We start from the raw sequence: 20,433 nt of genomic DNA, 5'->3' as shown, positions 1-20,433 counted from the left end.
AATAAATATTTTGGAAAAACTCATTGTTTTCTAAACATGGATGGGTGGTCAGCTATATCCTGTACCAGTGATAACTTGTTTCCTGAATATGAATCCAACACAGCTCAAAATAAACAGTAGGATGAGGTGATGTTTCGCAGTGGGAGGTTAACAGCAAGAGGTCAAAAAGTGAAGATCTAATACAGTTTCCTGTGGCAGTACAAAGCTTACTTGAGACCTGATTAGCCCTGTATTGAGAATTTAGAATTTTGTTTGCAGCAATTTATTTTTTACATCTTACCATTAAAGCAACATGCAATTCACATTATTAAACCATTAGACGATTGCCGTGTGATGTTGAGTGGTCTTCAAGGTGCAGAATGTCTTTATTAGACAATGAAGTTTAATTGGAGTAAAACACACTCTACTTTGTCAAAACTAAATTTCAGAACGAGGTTTTACTAAAGAAAAATACTCTTGCATTAGTCCAACGAACAAAGAAAAGTACAGCACACTACACTTCCAGGGTCCATATCCCTCTATTCCCTACCTATTCATGTATTTGTCAAGACGCCCCTTAAACATCACTATCGTACCTGCTTCCACCACCTCCTCCGGCAGAGTGTTCCAGGTGACCACTACCCTCTATTCCAAAAACACCCCCCTCACACATCTCCTCTAAACTTTGTCCCTCGCACCGTAAACCTATGTCCCCTAGTAATTGACTCTTCCACCCTGGGAAAAAGCTTCTGACTATCCACTCTGTCCATGCCCCTCATAATTTTGTAGACTTCTATCAGGTCGCCCCTCAACCTCCGTCATTCCAGTGAGAACAAACCAAGTTTATCCAACCTCTCTGCATTGTTAATGCCCTCCATACCAGGCAACATCCTGGTAAACCTCTCCTGTATCCTCTCAAGTCTCCACATCCTTCTGGTAGTGTGGCAACCAGAATTGGACACTATATTCCAAGTGTAGCCTAAGATTCTATACAGCTGCAGCATGACTTGTAAATTTTTATACTCAAATGCCCCGGCCAATAAAGGCGAGCATGCCGGATGCCTTCTTGACTACCTTCTCCACTTGCGTTGCCACTTTCAGTGACTTGTGTACCTGTACACCCAGATGCCTCTGCCTGTCAAAACTCTTTAACGGTTCTGCCATTTACTGCATATTTCCCACCTGTATAAGACCTTCCAAAATGCATTACCTCGCACTGATTAAACTCCATCTGCCATCTCTCCGCTCAAGTCCCCAACCAATCTATATCCTGCTGTATCCTCTGCCGATCCTCATCGCTATACGCAATTCCACCAACTTTTGTGTCATCCGCAAACTTACTAATCAGACCAGTTACATTTTTCTCCAAATCATTTATATATACTACAAACAGCAACGGTCCCAGAACTGATTCCTGTGGAACACCACTAGTCACAGCCCTCCATTCAGAAAAGCACCTTCCCACTGCTACCTTCTGTCTTCTATGACTGAGCCAGTTCTGTATCCATCTTGCCAGCTCATCTCTGATCCCATGTGACTTCACCTCTGTACCAATCTGCCATGAGGGGCATAGAACAGCACAGTACAGGCCCTTCAGCCCACGATGTTGTGCCGCCCATTTATCCTAATCTAAGGTCAAACTAACTTGCACCCCTTCAATTTACTGCTGTCCATGTGCCTGTCCAAGAGTTGCTTAAATGTCCCTAATGACTCAGACTCCACCACCTCTGCTGGCAGTGCATTCCACACGCCCACCACTCTCTGTGTAAAGACCTTGTCAAAGGCCTTACCGAAGACCATGTAGAACATTCACTGCCCTACCTTCATCAATCATCTTTGTCACTTCCTCGAAAAACTCGATCAAATTAGTGAGACACGACCTCCCCTTCACAAAACCATGCTGCCTCTCGCTAATACGTCCACTTGCTTCCAAATAGGAGTAAATCCTGTCTCGAAGAATCCTCTCCAGTTATTTCCCTACCATTGACAGAAACTCACTGGCCTGTAATTTCTTCGATTATCCTTGCTAACTTTTGTAATCAAAGATAGTTATTCTCTAGTTATCCCTTGCGCCCCTCAGTATTCTGGGGTAGGTCCTATCAGGCCCTGTGGACTTATCTACCTTAATGTTTTTCAAGATCCCCAACGCCACCTCCGTTTTGATCTCAATGTGACCCATGACCCAGACTATCTACACACTCTTCTCCAGACTCATCATCCACCAAGTCCTTCTCTTTGATGAATACTGATGCAAAGTACTCATTCAGTACCTCACTCATTTTCTCTGGTTCCACTCATAGATTCCCTCCCCTGTCCTTGAGTGGCTCATCCCTTTCCTTGGCTATCCTCTTGCTCTTTGTAGACATGTAAAAAAAAACCTTGGGATTTTCCTTAATCCTGTTTACCAATGACTTTTCATGACCGCCCTCCTGACTACTTGCTTAAGTCCCTTCCTACTTTTCCTCATATTCCTCACAGACTTTGTCTGTTCTCAGCCTACTAGCAAATACAAATGCTTCCTTTTTCTTTTCGACTAGGCTCACAATATCCCTCGTTATCTAACGTTCCCGAAACTTGCCATACTTACTCTTTTCCTCACAGGAATATGCCAGTCCGGGTTCCTATCAACCTGACATGTGTTGATTTACCCTCAAACATCCACCCCCAATCTAGGTTCTTCAGTTCCTGCCAAATATTGTTATAATTAGCCTTCCCCCAATTTAGCACCTTCACCTGAGGACTGCTCTTGTCTTTATCCAACTGTACCTTAAAAGTTACTGAATTATGGTCATTGTTCCAAAAATGCTCCCCTACTGAAACTTCGATCACCTGGCCGGGCTCATTCCTCAATACCAGATCCAGTACTTCCCTAGTTGCACTATCTACATATTGTTTCAAGAAGTCCTCCTGGATGCTACTTACAAACTCTGCCTCATCCAAGCCCTGAGCACTAAGTAAATCCCAGTCAATATAGGGGAAGTTAAAATCACCCACCACTACAAACCTCGCGGCCAGGATAATTATGCCCTTCCAGTTTCAATGCCCATCTTGCCCAGGTCCCAGAAGAGATCCATGCAGCATTTGGACCCAGGCTTCTAATTGTGTTATAATTATTGTTGTATAATAGGTTTCCTGACTAAATTTCACTTAAATTTGGAGAGGTGGATTTGCTTCAGTTATTCTCCAATATTTGCGTGTACTACCACTGTGCAACAAGCTCTGCCAAGTGGTGATGTAACTAATGCAAAGCTTCAGTTTTGTAAAATCAGTGTTATACAACATTTTTCGACTTTGATACGAGATTGGAAAATTGTCAATGTGACACCCTTATTCAGAAAGAAAGGAAGACAAAAACAGGTAACTATAGCCAACTAGCTTAACATCTGTCATAGGGAAACTGAGTCCATTATAAAGAAAGTAATCGCAGGATATTTTGAAATGCATAATATAATCAGGCAGTGTCAGAATGGCTTCATGAAGGGGAAATCATGCCTGACCAATTTAGTAGAATTCTTTGAGGTGGTGACGGGCAGGATAGATAAAGCAGAACCAGTGGATGTAATATACTTGGATTCCTGAAAAGCATTTGCTAAGGTACCGCACAAAAGGCTACTTATAAGATAAGAGCCCATGGTGTTGGGGGTAGTATATTAGCATGAATAGAGGATTGGCTAACTATTAGAAGACGAGAGTTGGGACAAGAGGGGCATTTTCAGGATGGCAATTGTAATGTTCTCTGTATGCATGGATGGCGAGGTCATTGTAGTTGAAGTGTTCAGAGAACATACGGCTTTGTAAATGAACAAAACTGTTTATTAATTAACTAAAACATTCAAGGATTTTTATGATGCAAGATTACAGCTGTATATTATGGCTAAATACAAACAACTATGGTTAACTTTTATTAATAACTGTTGACTCGGGAGCTGCTCAATATGCGACTGTACTCTGTGCTTGTTGTCCAGATTCCTTGTTCGTGTGCTGTTCAGGAGATTACATCCTATCTCCATGCGGCCTGTCTTCCAGTGACCTACTCCTGTCACCATGCCACCTGTGGTCGGATGCTTGATTCTCAGTCTATTTATACGGCACCTATCTTTACTTACAGTTCGGTACAAGGCAGCACGGTAGCATAGTGGTTAGCACAACTGCTTCACAGCTCCAGGGTCCCAGGTTCGATTCCCGATTTGGGTCACTGTCTGTGCGGAGTCTACACGTTCTCCCCGTGTGTGCATGGGTTTCCTCTGGGTGCTCCGGTTTCCTCCCACAGTCCAAAGATGTGCATGTTAGGTGGATTGGTCATGCTAAATTGCCCTTAGTGTCCAAAATTGCCCTTCGTGTTGGGTAGGGTTACTGGGTTATGGGGATAGGGTGGAGGTGTGGGGTTGGGTAGGGTGCTCTTTCCAAGAGCCGGTGCAGACTCGATGGGCTGAATAGCCTCCTTCTGAACTGTAAATTCTATGGTTATTAACTTGTACACAAATGATATTCTACATATCATTACAGCAACCGGTAACTAGTGGAGTGCCACAGGGATCAGTGCTGGGCCACAATTATTTACAATATACATTAGTGACTTGGATGAGGGAAGTGAATGTACTATTGCCAAGTTTGCGGACAGGTTAAGCGAGTGGACAAAAACTTGGCAGGTGGAATATAATGTTGGAAAATGTGAAGTTATGCACTTTGATAGGAAGAATAAGGAGCTGAATGATATTTAAATGGAGAAAGACTGCAGAAAGCTGCAACTGAGAGATTTGGGGGGTAAGACCATTAGACATAGGACCAGAATTAGGCCATTCGGCCCATTGAGTTTGCTCCGCCGTTCAATCATAGCTGTATGTTTCCCATCCCCATTCTCCTGCCTTTTCCCCATAACCCCTGGTCGCTTATTAATCAAGGACCTATCTATTTCTGTCTTAAGGACACTCAGCGATTTGGCCTCCACAGCCTCTTTCGGCAAAGAGTACCACAGATTCATCGCCCTCTGGCTGAAGTACCATGCATAAATCACAAAATGCTAACATTCAAGTTCTGCAGGGAAAGCAAATGGAATGTTGGCCTTTATTTCAAATGGAATGGAGTATAAAAATAATGAAGTTTTGCTAAAACAATGCAAGCATTGGTTAGACGACACCTGGAATGCTGTGAAAAGTGTTGATCCCCTGGGCAGCACGGTGGCACAGTGGGTTAGCTCTGCTGCCTCACGGCGTTGAGGTCCCAGGCTCGATCCCAGCTCTGGGTCTCTGTCCATCTGGAGTTTGCACATTCTCCCTGGGTTTGCGTGGGTTTCACCCCCACAACCCAAAGATGTGCAGGCTAGGTGAATTGGCCATGCTAAATTGCCCTTAATTGGAAAAAATTAATTGGGTACTCTAAATTTATTTTAAAAATGTGTTGATCCCCTTATCTGAGGAAAAATATAGTGGCATTGGAGGTAGTCCAGAGAAGGTTCACTCAGTTGATCCTAAGTACAGAGGAATTTTTTTTTGAGGACAGGTTGAGTAGATTGGGCTTGTACTCATTGGAGTTTAGAAGAACGAGAGCTGACCTTATTGAGACATATAGGATTCTCAGGGGGCTTTGACAGCGTAGATGCTGAGAGGTTGTTTCACTTTGTGGGGAGAATCGAGAACCAGAGAGCAAAATCGCCCATTTAAGACAGATTTTAAAAAAAATTTAAACATAAGTAACCTTTTATTATGAACAGTAATTAGAATTAGATAGGCAAAAGATACAATTGGCTATCTACGATACGATTCCCAATACCCCACCTCCCCCTTCTAACTCTTTTCCCCCAACCCCCCACTCTCTACATACACACAGACAAACGACACAGAGCGAAAGCGTTGTTGAAAGGTAAAGAAAATGTAATAAAAGGATAAAGGATCGTTGGATCAGATGGGTGCATTCCAGTTAGTTTCTTTCTCAAAAGTTAGGCCTTCAGTTGGGAACTGTCTTTTCCTTCAGTTTGTAATGATCTTCACTACAGCCTCACAGAGACAGCAGGCAACCTGCAGCAGAGAGAGGGAGAAACACAGCTCCTCTTTCTCCGAGGGTTCAGAGGCTTCTAGCAAGGTTGTCTACCTTTTCTGTCAATTCAGGATCATTTCAAGTTTACAGCAAAGATGAGCCAGGCACTGACTGGTTTTAGAATAATAAAGCAGTTCTTTCAGCGAGAGAGAGAGAACGTGTTTCTTTTCCGTCCAAGGTCTAATCGCTTCTGCTCAGCTTTCCCAGAAACTATCGTGCAGGAGCCAAACGCTGATGCTGTCAGGCAGAACACTGTCCCTGGCCAACCCACAGGTTGCCATTTCGCCAATCGAGCAGACTTTCTCCAAAACAGTTCCCAAGATTTATTCGGTGCCGACAAGTCTGTTTCTCCTCTCCCAAAATACAAAACCTAGGAATACGGTGTCCTGGCAAGCACTCTTCTGCTTAAAGGCACATTCTGATTATGGGTCCACAAACCAAAAATAATAAAAGAAGTGGGAACAAAGAAAATAAACAGGAAGGGCTCTTAGCGTCGTTTTAATGGAGGACTATAATTACTTAAATGTAGACTGGGACATTGTTACTGTAAAAGATAGAGGGGCAAAAGTTCCTACTTTGTGCTCGGGAAAACTTTCTACAGTGGGGAATGTCCAGTCCAACAAACAAAGGTTGTAATTTTGATCTTGTTCTTGGAAATTAGGTGGGCCAATATGAGGTGAGATCAAGTGTCATAGAATCAAAGAATTTACAGTGCAGAAGGAGGCCATTTGGCCCATCAAGTCTGCAGCTCTTGGAAAAAGTACCCTACTTAAGCCCAAACCGCCACCCTATCCCTGGAATCCAGTAACGCCAGCTAACCTTTTGTGGGCACGAAGGGCAATTTATCATGGCCAATCCACCTAACCTGCACATCTTTGGACTGTGGGAGGAAACCGGAGCACCCGGGGAAACCCACACAGACAAGGGAGGAACGTGCAGACTCCGCACAGGCAGTGACCCAAGCCGGGAATTGAACCTGGGACCCTGAAGTTGTGGAGCAATTGTGCTAACCACTATGCTACTGTGTTAATGGGGCAATGTTTAGGAGACAGTGATCATTGTATTGTAAGGTTTAGGATGTTGATAGAAAAGGAAAAATAATTAACGGGGGGGGAGCCAACTTCAATGGGGCAAGAATGGAGCTGGACTGACTCGAAAGGTTGGTGGAAAAACTGTCGCTGAATAATGGGCTACATTCAAAATAGAAATGGTCTGGACACAGTCGAGGTATAAAAGGAAAAGGTAGGGTAATCAAATCCAGAGCTCCCTGGATGAAAAAGGAGATAGAAATTAAAATAAGGAAGAAAAAATGTGCTTGTGACAGGTGGAAAATACAGTTGAGAACCAAAAGGAATACAGAAGCATCAGAGGGAGGTGAAAAAACAAATTCGAGAAGCAAAGAAGGATTATGAGAAAAGACTGGCAGTCAACATAAAAGGGAACCCCCAAATCTTCTATTGGCATACAAATAACAAATGGGGCGGTAAAAGGAGGAGCAGGGCAGTTAGGGACCTAAAAGGGAAATTACACATAAGGCTGGGGACATGGTTGAGGTATTAAATGAATAATTTGCATCTGTCTTTACCAAGGAGGTAGATGTTACCCAAGCGATAGTGACAGATGAGGAAACTCTTCCTAGGAGGGAAAATTTATAAGGCGGACGTATTGAATAGACTATCAGTACTAAAAGCTGACAAGATGAGATGTATCTAAGGATACTGAAAGAAGTGAGAATGGAAATTGCAGGGGCACTAGCCATAATCTTCCCGTCTTCTCTGGACCTGGGGGAGGAGCCAGAGGACTGGAGAATTGCAAATGTTACGTCCTTCTTCAAAACAATGGTTGCAATGACTGCCCCAGCAATTACTGGTCAGTCTGTTTAACATCAGTAGTGGACAAGCTTCCAGAAACAATTGTTTGGGGTAGAATTAGTGCTCACATGGAAAAAATGGTTGATTAAAATGAGCAGCATGAATTTCTAAAGGCAAAATCATGTTTAACTAACTTGCTGGAGCTTTTTGAGGATGTAACAAAGAGGGTTGATAAGGGCAATGCTGTTAATGTGGTGTACATGGACATTCAAAAGGCATTTGATACAGTGCCACACAACAGATTTGTGAGAAAAGTTATAGCTCATGGAATAAAAGGGACAGTAGCAACATGGATAGAAAATTGGTTGAATAATAGGAAGCAGGGAGTAATTGGTTTTTGGGCTGGAGGAAGGTTTGTGGTGGTGTTCCCCAGTGGTCAATATTGGGATCGTTGCTTTTCCTGATATATATTAATGATCTAGATCTGGGTTTACAGGGAACAATTTCAAAGTTTGCAAATGATGCAAAACTTATAAGTGTTGTAAACTGTGTAGAGGACAGTGTAGAATTCCAAAAGGACATAGAAAAGTTGGCAGACGTGACAGATGAAGTTCAGTGTGGAGAAGTTTTGGAAAATTTCACATGTCACGCCACTTTTTAAGAAGGGTGAAAGCGGAAACCAGGAGACTACAGACCGGTTAGCCTAACATCTGTGGTGGGGAAATTGCTGGAGTCTATAATCAGGGATGGAGTAATGAACACCTCAAAATGTTGGTCGATCAGTGAGAGCCAGCATGGATTTGTGACAGGAAGGTTTCCGTGGGTTGTGATTGAAATGCGAGGGAACCCCCTTGTTTCTGTTGGGTAATTAAGATAATTAAGGACTGTTTTAAACCTCAATTTTGGATTTACCCACCAAAGGACCTGTCAGCAACTTGCCAGTGTCATTGAGGCCAATGTTGGTTTCTCCATCGATGTCAATGTGGAAAGCCGTGTGCGCTGCAATGTGAGCGACCTTTATGACTGTGTGTCCCAGGAGAATTGGTGCACTCTGCCTCATGCCATATATTAACAAATGTTTTCCCCTCTGTCATTGTTACATTCATCTTTCTGGTGGCCTAGCTCTACTATTTTCAGCTTCTTCGGAAAGAAAGACTGAAAAAAAGGGCCCGGTGTTTCACCTGGCTTGACATTCTGAATTTACTTAATGACCTGATGAAGTTTGAGGTAATGCTAGGACCTATGTCGGACAGCTTCAAAGTACATTGTGATGCAATGACATGAAATAGTTTCTTGTGCTGTGCGATCACTGGCTGTTATACTCAAGAAAAAGTGGCATTTGTCTGACTCGCAATGGTGGTACGAAAATCCTTGGTGCTGGTTGAGCAACCAAATAGTTGTGTGTTTTGGGTTGGAGTTTGCTTTATTTGTGCTGTTTGCTTTTATCAGATACGTTTTGTTTGGAAGTAGTACCTGATGCATAGATGAAATGTTAAAATGATTGTCAGTATTTTACAAGCACAAGATCAACTGACAATTGTCTTGCTGCCTTTGTTTTTGGCTTGCCCACCCTGTTTTGTGCAAGTCTGCTTAAAAGTTTAAACTTGATGTTTCTTTGTTTAGCCTCCATTCCCAAGAATTCATACTATACTGAAAACAGGGAGCAGAGAGCAAGCGATGATTTACAATACTTCAGTACGTAATTTAGAAATGCTGAGAAGATATGGTGGCAATCATTGTTTGGTAAAATGACCATTGAGGATCTTATCCTGAACTATATACAAATATATACCTCTGAAATTTAACACTGGATTCCATCTATTATGAAAGCCAAATTGCTGAATGAGCAATTTATATTGATAATTGTGAAAATATTTTGACTCACAATTAGAATAAAGGTAAAAGCTATCCAATTGTAGCTATTAATGTGTGTAATTTATTTTCCTGAGTGAGGAGGGATTTATCATTTACAATTAAGCCATTATTTACAGTTATGCACTAATGGAACAAATAAAACTAATAGTTGTTGCAGTCAACTTTATTACACTAATGTCTGAGACTGCATGCTTCGATTTCCAGATTGTGTGGTGCAGATTTACAAAGAACAGACTGATGTTGGGGAAGGATCCCCTGACAATTATGTGGTGCTTAAATTGTCAAAGCATGTTTAGCATGCACAGATGAACTAATCTGCTCCAGCAAGGTTTGCAAGAGGTTTGAATAAATAGAGAGCTCAGTTAAATGAAGAGGGATTAACTGTGCAGATTGAGCAAACACTTCTCTCATTGAACAAGTGGTTTTATTGAGGATTTAGAAACTCTTGAAAATATTGATTACTTATCTGCTGCTTAAAACAAAAATGACAGAACATGTGCTAATATTTGTGTAACCTGTATGCTGGACCATGAACCATACTGTCTAAAGTGTTCAGTATTCATTTTAGTGCTTTGTTATAGACATTTTAAGACCTGACTTTAAATGCAAAACAAAGTGCCCATTCTGTTTGGAATAGATGTCATCTTGCTGTGTGGATTTTAAGATATGTTTACTGAATTTGGTAAACTTATTTAGAGAAGAGTGTTTTCATACTTTTGGTGAAGTTCAGTTTATAATGATAATGTTAATCAGATATTAGATTGCTGGTTGTTAAAGTGTTTAAATTAGAAAAATGGTTTGTACTGTTAATATTAGCTGGTTAGCAAGAGGAGCTGGAACTGGTCTCGGTGTCCTTGGGCTAGCTCTGAGACCTTCGCCCAAGCCGCAATTCCGCAAGTATGGCTGGAGGTGGTGTTGGCAGACAATACACAATGCACGCAAACACACACATGCAGGTTAGATCAGACTCCGAAGAATGTCCTTCATGATAGAGTAGACTCCATGTGATTTACAGATGAAACTATGGCAACTGGGCAAGATATGATGCATTAGGGGCAGCACGGTAGCATAGTGGTTAGCACAGTTGTTTCACAGCTCCAGGTCCCAGGTTCGATTCCCGGCTTGGGTCACTGTCTATGTGGAGTCTGCACGTTCTCCCTGTGTCTGTGTGGGTTTCCTCCGGTGCTCCGATTTCCTCCCATAGGCCAAAGATGTGCAGGTTAGGTGGATTGGCCACGCTAAATTGCCCGTCGTGTGCAAAACTGTTAGGTGGGTTTACTGGGTTACAGGGATAGGGTCCAGGCGTGGGCTTGGGTGCTCTTTCCAAGAGCTGGTGCAGATTCGATGGTCCTCCTTCTGAACTGTAAATTCTATGATTAGAATTTCACTCATGTGTAATTAATGGCCAGAAAGTAGGATCCCATGTAAGACTATCATGCATTAACATACAAGAGACCAGTGGAGACATTTCTTCTTTTGGGGGGAAAAGGGGGTGCAGGGCTAAACATTTGAGAATATTGGACAGAACATGGTTTAAGATTTTGACTGCCAAAAATATTGGCTTCTGTGAATTTTGGGGGGGATTATTTGATGACTAATTAAATTATAATGTATTATGCTCCCTAAATTCATGGGGCTGGATTCTTCGCAGCCCGACACATAATTGCGGCCAGCACCGGGGCAGAGAATCCAGTTTGATGCTGTAATTGGGCCCGAAAATCAGCATCACCGCAGAGAATGCCATGCCGCCGGGGGCCATTGCCAGAGGCCCGCTTGGCAGACCTGTGCTCCCAACCAGCCGAGTTCTCGACGGCTTGGAACTAACCACCTGTTGCCGGTCGGGATTCTGGTGTGGCGGCTGCTGACTCAGTCCATAGCCGTCCTTGTTGGGGGTGGGTGCATTGGAGAGCCTTATAGGTGGCCGGGGAATTAATGTGCGGGGGTTGAGGCTCGGCGCGGCCAATCGGAGGGGTCTCTTTATTCGGTATGGCTCTGCGGTCCGAGTCCACCATGGAGCACAGCGTGGCCGCTGGAGGTCGCCGCCGTGCGCAGGCGCTGCCTCCGACCCGGAAGTGCAGGGCCCCATATCTGCAACAAAATCTGCGAGATTCACTCGGGGCTGCTGCTAGTCCCCTCCAGGGCTATGAATTCGATCAACCTTTTCAAGGAATTTCGAATTTAAAACTCCACCGTTTTTACGCCGGCGTGGGGACATAGTTTCATTTTGGGAGAATCCAGCCCATGGAATTTTATAATTCTAATTCACACAATTCAGGCTGATTGATTTCGAGATTTAGTAGTCCGTCTCAGTGCTCATTTTCGCTATTAGCTGCTGTAAACTCTAAACTTTTTAAAATTTCAAATGATTCCTAATACATTTCCAGAGCATCATGTTTCTAAAGATATTTTGTTGTAGAAATGTTAATTTTAATATAATTTCTATCGTATCTAATTGAGTTACTGATGAAAGTTGCTGCCAAAAAAGAACAGTAAATCAGAAAAAAATCCATTAAATATATAAGCCTCTAATGGTATAGTTGACTATTCTACTGTCTTGAAGGTACATGCTTGGTCTGTGTACATGGACAGTCACTATTTTGTCTGATGAGATCTGATCTTTCTGCGAGAAGGGGTGTAGTAATGGTTTCATTTGTAAATTAGGTATACCTATAAATACGTTATACAAACTTCACCAATAGTTGTGGAAAATTCCCTTGGGGTGGGTCTGAAATTATGTTTGGTCTGAGAAAAATCTAAATGTCATTAAATCACCCTGTGATGAATTACCAAGTTATAATTTTCTGTTGATTTTGCAGAGCAAAGCTGACACTTCTTCAGAGATTAGTAAACTTCCATGCTAGAGTTACTCTGCAGGTTTTAAATGAAGCAAATTTATTTCATATATATGTTATCATGATGCTTGTACTATTATATCTCTGGTATACTATGTAAATTTCATGGAATTTGTTTCCTTTCCAAGCACTCAGTCTGATGGGACTCCACCATCGTAATAGCTGGTTCTTCTTCTGTGACTACGCTAGTTAGTCAGGTTATATATGTCCATCTTCTATTCATGAATGCTTAGTGTGCATTAAAAAAAAGTTGATCTATATTTAAAATGAAATTTGTAGTATGTCTAAGGGGAAAACCTTTGCATACAGCCTAAACCATCAAAATTCTGTCTCTGTGACCTTTTTCTTCTGTTCTGATTCAAACTGGCAGCCAAAGCTTTCCTTCATTTGGCACTTACATCAATAGTAGAAAACATTCCGGCTTTTTTGGCACCACCTAATATTTCTGACCCTTATACATTGTGTTAAATTGCTGAAGTAAGTATCATCTTTGACAGTTCAAGTGTTTTTTTCCCCAACAGCTGTTCCTCCTATAAACAGCTTGACAATGGACTTTGTAGACTGATTTGATCAAAAGCGATAATTTTATTCTCTTGTCACATTTGATCCAACGGTTAAGCAAAATAGTGCAAATGCTGGAAATCTGGAGTCAAAACAAAACATCCTCAGCTGGTCTGGAAGCCTTTGTCGAGAGACTCCAAGTCAACGCTTCAGACCTGTGACCTTTCATCAGAAGTAGAAATGTAATAGGTTTTGAGCAAGTGAAGGGGGAATAGGTGGGAAAAGAACAAAGGGGAGGTCATGATAGGGTGGAGAAATTAAATGACAAAAGGTTTGTGGTGCAAGACCAAAGGAACTGGCAATGGGACAAATAAAGAAATAAAAGATGTGTCTCGATAAGGTGTGGATAGCAAGGTCCTGGAATTTTGCCATCCAAAAGCAAAGAAAAGAAAGTAAGAGCGAAACAGGAAATAAAACAAACCAACAAAGGAAAGTGGAACAAAACTAAACCGTGGTTACAATCTAAAAATGTTGAACTCGATGCTGAGTCTAGAAGGCTATAAAGTGCCCAGTTGAAAGTTGGAGGTGCCTCAAGTTTGACTTGAGCATCATTGGAAGATTGCAGCAGGCCAAGGACAGAAAGGTCAGGGTGGAGCAACATAACAAGAACTAGGAGCAGGAGTAGATCGTTTGGCCGCTTGAACCTGCTCCGCCATTCAATAAGATCATGTCTGATCTTTTTGTGAACTCAAATCCACTTACCCGCCTGCTCACCGTAACCCTTAATTCCTTTACTGTTCAAAAATCTATCTATCTTTGCCTTAAAAACATCCAATGAGGTGGCCTGAACTGCTTCGCTGAGCAGGGAATTCCACAGATTTACAACCCTTTGGGTGAAGCAGTTCCTCCTCAACTCGGTCCGAAATATGCTCCCCGCAGTTCTAGTTTTACCCACCAGTGGAAACAAGCTGCTTCTATCTTAACCATTTCCTTCAGAATTATATAAAATTATATCAGATACCCCCTAATTTTTCTAAATTCCAATGAATATAGTCCCCGTATACCCATTCTCTCCTCATAAGCCAATCCTCTCAACTCCAGAATCAACCCAGTGAATCTCCTCTGCACCCCCTCCAGTGCCAGTTCATCCTTTCTCAAGTAAGGAGACCAAAAGTGTACTCAGTACTCCAGATGTGGCCTCAGCAACACCCTCTTCAGCTGCAACGTAACAGTCCAAAGATGTGCACGTTGGGTGGATTAGCCCAGCTAAATTGCCCTTCGTGCCCAAATAAGGTTGGGTGGGGTTGCTGGGTTACAGGGATAGGGTGGAGGTTTGGGCTTAAGTAGGGTGCTCTTTCCAAGGGCCGGTGCAGACTCAAGGGGACGAATGGCCTCCTTCTGCACTGTAAATTTTATGATCCCTGTTTTTAAACTCCATCCCTCTAGCAATGAAGAACAAAATTCCATTTGCCGCCTTCATTACTTGCAAGATGGACAATTAAAATGATGGGCAACTGGATGTTCACAGGCATGCTTTCAAACTGAATGGTGGTGTTGCACATTTGTCCAGTTTGGTCTCACCAGTATAGAGGGGATCATGAATGAGCAACTAGTAATATAATATACTAAATTGAAAGAAACCAGGTAAATTGCTGTTTCACCTGAAAGTCTTGCTTGGAAACATGAATGGTGAAAAAGGAGGAGGTGAAAGGGCTGGTGCAGCATCTCCTCCACTTGCATGAAAATGTGCAGCAGGAAAGAGATGAGGTTTTTATTTTTTGATAAAAAATTTAGAGTATCCAATTCTTTTTTTTTCCAATTAAGGAGCAATTTAGCATGGCCAATTCACCTACCCTACACGTTTGGGTTGTGAGGGTGAGACCCACGTAGACACGGGGAGGATGTGCAAACTCCACATGGACAGTGACAAGGGGCTGGGATCGAATCAGGTCCTCGGTGCTGTGAGACAGCAGTGCTAACCACTGTGCCAGAGTGCCACCCAGAGATGAGGTTTTGAGGGTGATTGAGGAGCGGACTAGAGTATCACAAAGGGAATGGTATCCCTAATTCTAAAATGGGATGGGAAGATGTGTTTGGCAGTGGCATCCAGATGGTGATGGTAAAGTATGATGTGTTGAACATGAAGGCTTGTGGAGTAGAAGGTGAGGGCAAGAAGAACTCTGCCGTGGCTCTGGGAAGGTGGGGAAGAGATGAAGGGGGATGAACACAGGGCACTGTCATTCGTGCTATGGGGGGGTGGGGGGATATACTTAACTCAGCTCAACTGAGGGAAACAAAAGAGATGGGGGAAGGAGCCTAAGTGCTAAGTGGAGCTGAAACAAAAAATGTTCCAAATATCCCAATAAGATGGGCATAGCTAGAACCTAATGTGGGTACCTGGAGCAACACCTTTTATTTGTGGGTGAGTGGAGTTGAAGGTGAAGTTATTTATACTGAGAACAAGTTCAGCGTGATGGTGATGCATGGGGGACTGTTTGCGCCTCCATTCGAGGAAGAATTGGAATGCCCTCAGGCTGCCTTGGTCGGGGCTAAAGATGTCGAGAGATTGGACTTCCATGGTGAAAAGGAGAAGTTGGGGTGAGAAAACGGGACACTGTTAAGGTGATAGGGGGCATCAGAAGAATCACATATGTAGGTAAGAAGAGACTGGACAAGTGAAGAGAAGGTAGGGTTGAGAGAGAAAGAAATAAGTTGAGTGGGGTATACTGAAAAGGTGAGTCTACGAGAGCAATCCTGTTCATAGATTTTGGGAAATCCAGAAGTGGGCAGTTCTGAGTGTGGGGAATATGTGTGGAGGCTGTGGAGGGAAGGTTGTCAGAGGAGAGGAGGTAAGTGACAGTCCTGGAAACAAAGGCTTGATGTTGTCCCAGATGAAAAAGGAGGAGCGAGTTAGTATTCAGCCTCTGCTAAGTTGAGGTTGGTAAAATAGACAATAACAGGACTACCTTTGTCAGCAGGCATGATGGTAGTATTAGGTTTGGACCTGGGAATGCTACAAGTTCATAGGGAGATTGACATGCCAGCATTTCTTAGTGAAAGGTCGAAAAAGGACAGAGTGAGGGATCATGGTAGAGGAGAAAAGTAAAGTTGACAGGGGTTGGTTAACTCAGTTAGCTGGATGGCTGTTTTGTGATGTGGAGTGATGCCAACAGCGTAGGTTCAATTACTGTACTGGCTGAGGTTATTCATGAAGGCCCCGCCTTCTCAACCTTGTCCTTCACCTGAGGTGTGGTGACCCTCCACTTAAATCACCACCAGTCAGCTCACAAAGGTGAGAGAAGCTCATGATCCTCTGGGACTGTGGAGCCATTTATATTCAATCATAGTAAATTGCTTTAGTGGGTTATGTTAATTTATAGAGAAAAAGTGAAATAGTTTGGGACTAACACTAATACTGTTTTAGGAGGGTTATTTTTATTGTCATCAAATAAAATATCATACATGCAAGTATTTAAACACTTTTACAGAATGGAGCAAGATTACTTGTTTTTATTCTGGTTAAAGTCTAAAAATCACTACCCTTTCTCAGAAATCTGCCATTTCTTTGTCTCATGGAATTGGACAAATCAGTTTGTGCCTTCTCTTTCCTGATACCTAGCATTCATTCTGAATTTCTACTCGAGGGATATTTAGCTTGTATATGGTCATAGAGTTAATGGCAGAAAATTGAAATTCCGGCCATTTGTTGTGTGTGAGAAAATGGATGACTTGGAGATGAACGCTGGGGGTGGGGGGTGCGCGGAGATCATTTACGTGATTTCTGGGAGTGGCGACAAGAAACTATATATATGTCTGTGATGTTCTTTGGAAATCATAGTTTCCACATGCAGATGGTGTACGACATATTTAGGCACAATTATTCATGGGTAGCGGCTCCATCTTGCGTGCCTAAGGTGCCATTGCACCTGCTTTTTATGCTTCCCTTGCTGCTTCCCTTCCTCCATTTTACTTCTAGTTAGTTCAAGGTGGTATAAAAAGGAACAAAGACATTTTTCCAGCAAATACTCTGGTTGAATCAGAAACTGTACTTGAACGGGACCTGCTTAAAATAGCATTGTGATACATACGCATATACAATACATATACTTTCAAAATAAGCATGTGTGTTTGTGTGAGGGGGAAAGATGACTCTGCCTCTTGGAACATTATTTTAAATGCACGTTCTCTTTATTTTGTGCAGTTCAACGATCCCCTCCGATACCTGCACAGGAACTAAATCACATTCTGAAAGCTGGCTATTTGGAAAAACGCCGAAAAGGTAAGCAGTTGCTTTGGACTTGATGCAATAGAAAGCCACCAGTGTGCTACCATCAATAATATACTTATTTTACAATAAAACTCACATTGCCTATATTACAGACATTTTAGGGACCGGCGTTAGCAATAGTTTTCTTTGCAGCTGTCCTCATTTTCAAGATGGTCTTTTTAAAAATGAGTGTACACAGTCTTGGAAGAGCCAGTTGAGATTATGATCGCCACATTATCAACTGCAACAATGCTGAAATCGCCTCCCAAACCAGTTTTCATGACTGTTCACTTTCCAGTTTTGCAGTCTAAATTTTTCAGTTCTCACAAAACAATTGGGAGAAGGTTGCATCTTGTGTGATGAGCTGGATTTGCTAATTTCTCAACAGTGGGGCAGTCACAGGCCAAAAGAAGACAGACCGTGTGATATCAGGTTGTACCAGTATATCAAAACCTCCCAAGGAATGACATATTTGAGTTGTGAATATATGGTGAGTGGGTTGGGGGGGGGGGGGGGGGGGGGGGGGGGGCGGGTAGGCATCAAGGGGTGGGAAAAAGGTATCAAGCCACATTCGAGGTAGTAATCAAATTACAGTATTCCATTTGACCATGTGGGAAGTCTGACTGATAGCTGAGTTACGGATATCCAACTACCTTCTGTCTCTGAAACCAAAACTCCTCGAGGAAGCGATTTCAAAATCTATATAGTATGGAAATTAAAATGATAATAAGGACAGAGGAAGAGGAGCTGCTTGCTTGAAGCTGCAGACAGGATGCATAACTGCAGCACTGGGAGAGGAAAGGATGTCACCTCCCTCATTTCCTTGATTCTGGAAGCCAGTGAATATGGGTTGTCAAGTCTGGGTAAAGACAGTTGTAATTTTAACCGCATAACATTGTGGGCATGTAATGACTGATCATGATTTCACCATCTTCTTCCTTCCACCTCTCCTCCTCCACTCCTCTTCCTGTCAACACTTCTCCTCCACTCACCCATTCGCCTCCTCCCCTCACCTCTTCCTCCTCACCTCTCACTCAAGCCACCCGAACTCTTGCCCCTCAGTCCTTCCCACTTTCACCCCTCGTCCCCTACATCTTGCCCTGCCTCAAACACCCTTTTGCACCTTCTCAACCCTCCCTCTTATCACACCTTATCAGCTCCTGTACCCACCCTCTGCATCCCGCCACCCCCCCTCTGCGCCCACCTGGGCCCACCAGTTGTGCTCTGCCCCCCCCGCTGCGCTGCACGGCCGCTCTCCGCGCCGCACGCCCTCCCTCTGCGCCGCACGCCCTCCCTCTGCGCCGCACGCCCTCCCTCTGTGCCGCACGCCCTCCCTCTGCGCCGCACGCACTCCCTCTGCGCCGCACGCCCTCCCTCTGCGCCGCACGCCCTCCCTCTGTGCCGCACGCCCTCCCTCTGCGCCGCACGCCCTCCCTCTGCGCCGCACGACCTCCCTCTGCCCCGCACGCCCTCCCTCTGCGCCGCACGCCCTCCCTCTGCGCCGCACGCCCTCCCTCTGCGCCGCACGCCCTCCCTCTGCGCCGCACGCCCTCCCTCTGCGCCGCACGCCCTCCCTCTGCGCCGCACGCCCTCCCTCTGCGCCGCACGCCCTCCCTCTGCGCCGCACGCCCTCCCTCTGCGCCGCACGCCCTCCCTCTGCGCCGCACGCCCTCCCTCTGCGCCGCACGCCCTCCCTCTGCGCCGCACGCCCTCCCTCTGCGCCGCACGCCCTCCCTCTGCGCCGCACGCCCTCCCTCTGCGCCGCACGCCCTCCCTCTGCGCCGCACGCCCTCCCTCTGCGCCGCACGCCCTCCCTCTGCGCCGCACGCCCTCCCTCTGCGCCGCACGCCCTCCCTCTGCGCCGCACGCCCTCCCTCTGCGCCGCACGCCCTCCCTCTGCGCCGCACGCCCTCCCTCTGCGCCGCACGCCCTCCCTCTGCGCCGCACGCCCTCCCTCTGCGCCGCACGCCCTCCCTCTGCGCCGCACGCCCTCCCTCTGCGCCGCACGCCCTCCCTCTGCGCCGCACGCGCTCCCTCTGCGCCGCACGCCCTCCCTCTGCGCCGCACGCCCTCCCTCTGCGCCGCACGCCCTCCCTCTGCGCCGCACGCCCTCCCTCTGCGCCGCACGCCCTCCCTCTGCGCCGCACGCCCTCCCTCTGCGCCGCACGCCCTCCCTCTGCGCCGCACGCCCTCCCTCTGCGCCGCACGCCCTCCCTCTGCGCCGCACGCCCTCCCTCTGCGCCGCACGCCCTCCCTCTGCGCCGCACGCCCTCCCTCTGCGCCGCACGCCCTCCCTCTGCGCCGCACGCCCTCCCTCTGCGCCGCACGCCCTCCCTCTGCGCCGCACGCCCTCCCTCTGCGCCGCACGCCCTCCCTCTGCGCCGCACGCCCTCCCTCTGCGCCGCACGCCCTCCCTCTGCGCCGCACGCCCTCCCTCTGCGCCGCACGCCCTCCCTCTGCGCCGCACGCCCTCCCTCTGCGCCGCACGCCCTCCCTCTGCGCCGCACGCCCTCCCTCTGCGCCGCACGCCCTCCCTCTGCGCCGCACGCCCTCCCTCTGCGCCGCACGCCCTCCCTCTGCGCCGCACGCCCTCCCTCTGCGCCGCACGCCCTCCCTCTGCGCCGCACGCCCTCCCTCTGCGCCGCACGCCCTCCCTCTGCGCCCCACGCCCTCCCTCTGCGCCCCACGCCCTCCCTCTGCGCCCCACGCCCTCCCTCTGCGCCCCACGCCCTCCCTCTGCGCCCCACGCCCTCCCTCTGCGCCCCACGCCCTCCCTCTGCGCCCCACGCCCTCCCTCTGCGCCCCACGCCCTCCCTCTGCGCCCCACGCCCTCCCTCTGCGCCCCACGCCCTCCCTCTGCGCCCCACGCCACCACCGCCCTCTGCGGTCCCTCACCCCCGCGCCCTCTGCGGGCCCGTCTCCCCCGCGCCCTCTGGGGCCCGTCTCCCCCGCGCCCTCTGCGGCCCCTCCTCCCTCGCGCCCTCTGCGGCCCCTCTCCCCCGCGCCCTCTGCGGCCCCTCTCCCCCGCGCCCTCTGCGGTCCCTCCTCCCCCGCGCCCTCTGGGGCCCCTCTCCCCCGCGCCCTCTGGGGCCCCTCTCCCCCGCGCCCTCTGGTC

General features: G+C 46.3%; 1 protein-coding gene across 2 annotated transcripts in view; it reads left to right on the top strand.

Annotated features, from left to right (window-relative positions):
• The window catches only part of skap2 (src kinase associated phosphoprotein 2), a 405,881-nt gene that overhangs the window by 164,218 nt on the left and 221,230 nt on the right, over positions 1 to 20,433 (top strand). For both annotated transcript variants that reach the window (XM_038797255.1, XM_038797254.1), the window contains exon 5: positions 17,253 to 17,330. In XM_038797255.1, the coding sequence (XP_038653183.1) occupies positions 17,253 to 17,330 (78 nt within the window). The remainder of the gene's footprint in view (positions 1 to 17,252; positions 17,331 to 20,433) is intronic.

Source organism: Scyliorhinus canicula, chromosome 5 (genome assembly GCF_902713615.1).
Source record: "Scyliorhinus canicula chromosome 5, sScyCan1.1, whole genome shotgun sequence".
NCBI lineage: Eukaryota > Metazoa > Chordata > Chondrichthyes > Carcharhiniformes > Scyliorhinidae > Scyliorhinus > Scyliorhinus canicula.
This window is presented reverse-complemented; position numbering and strand designations above follow the sequence as displayed.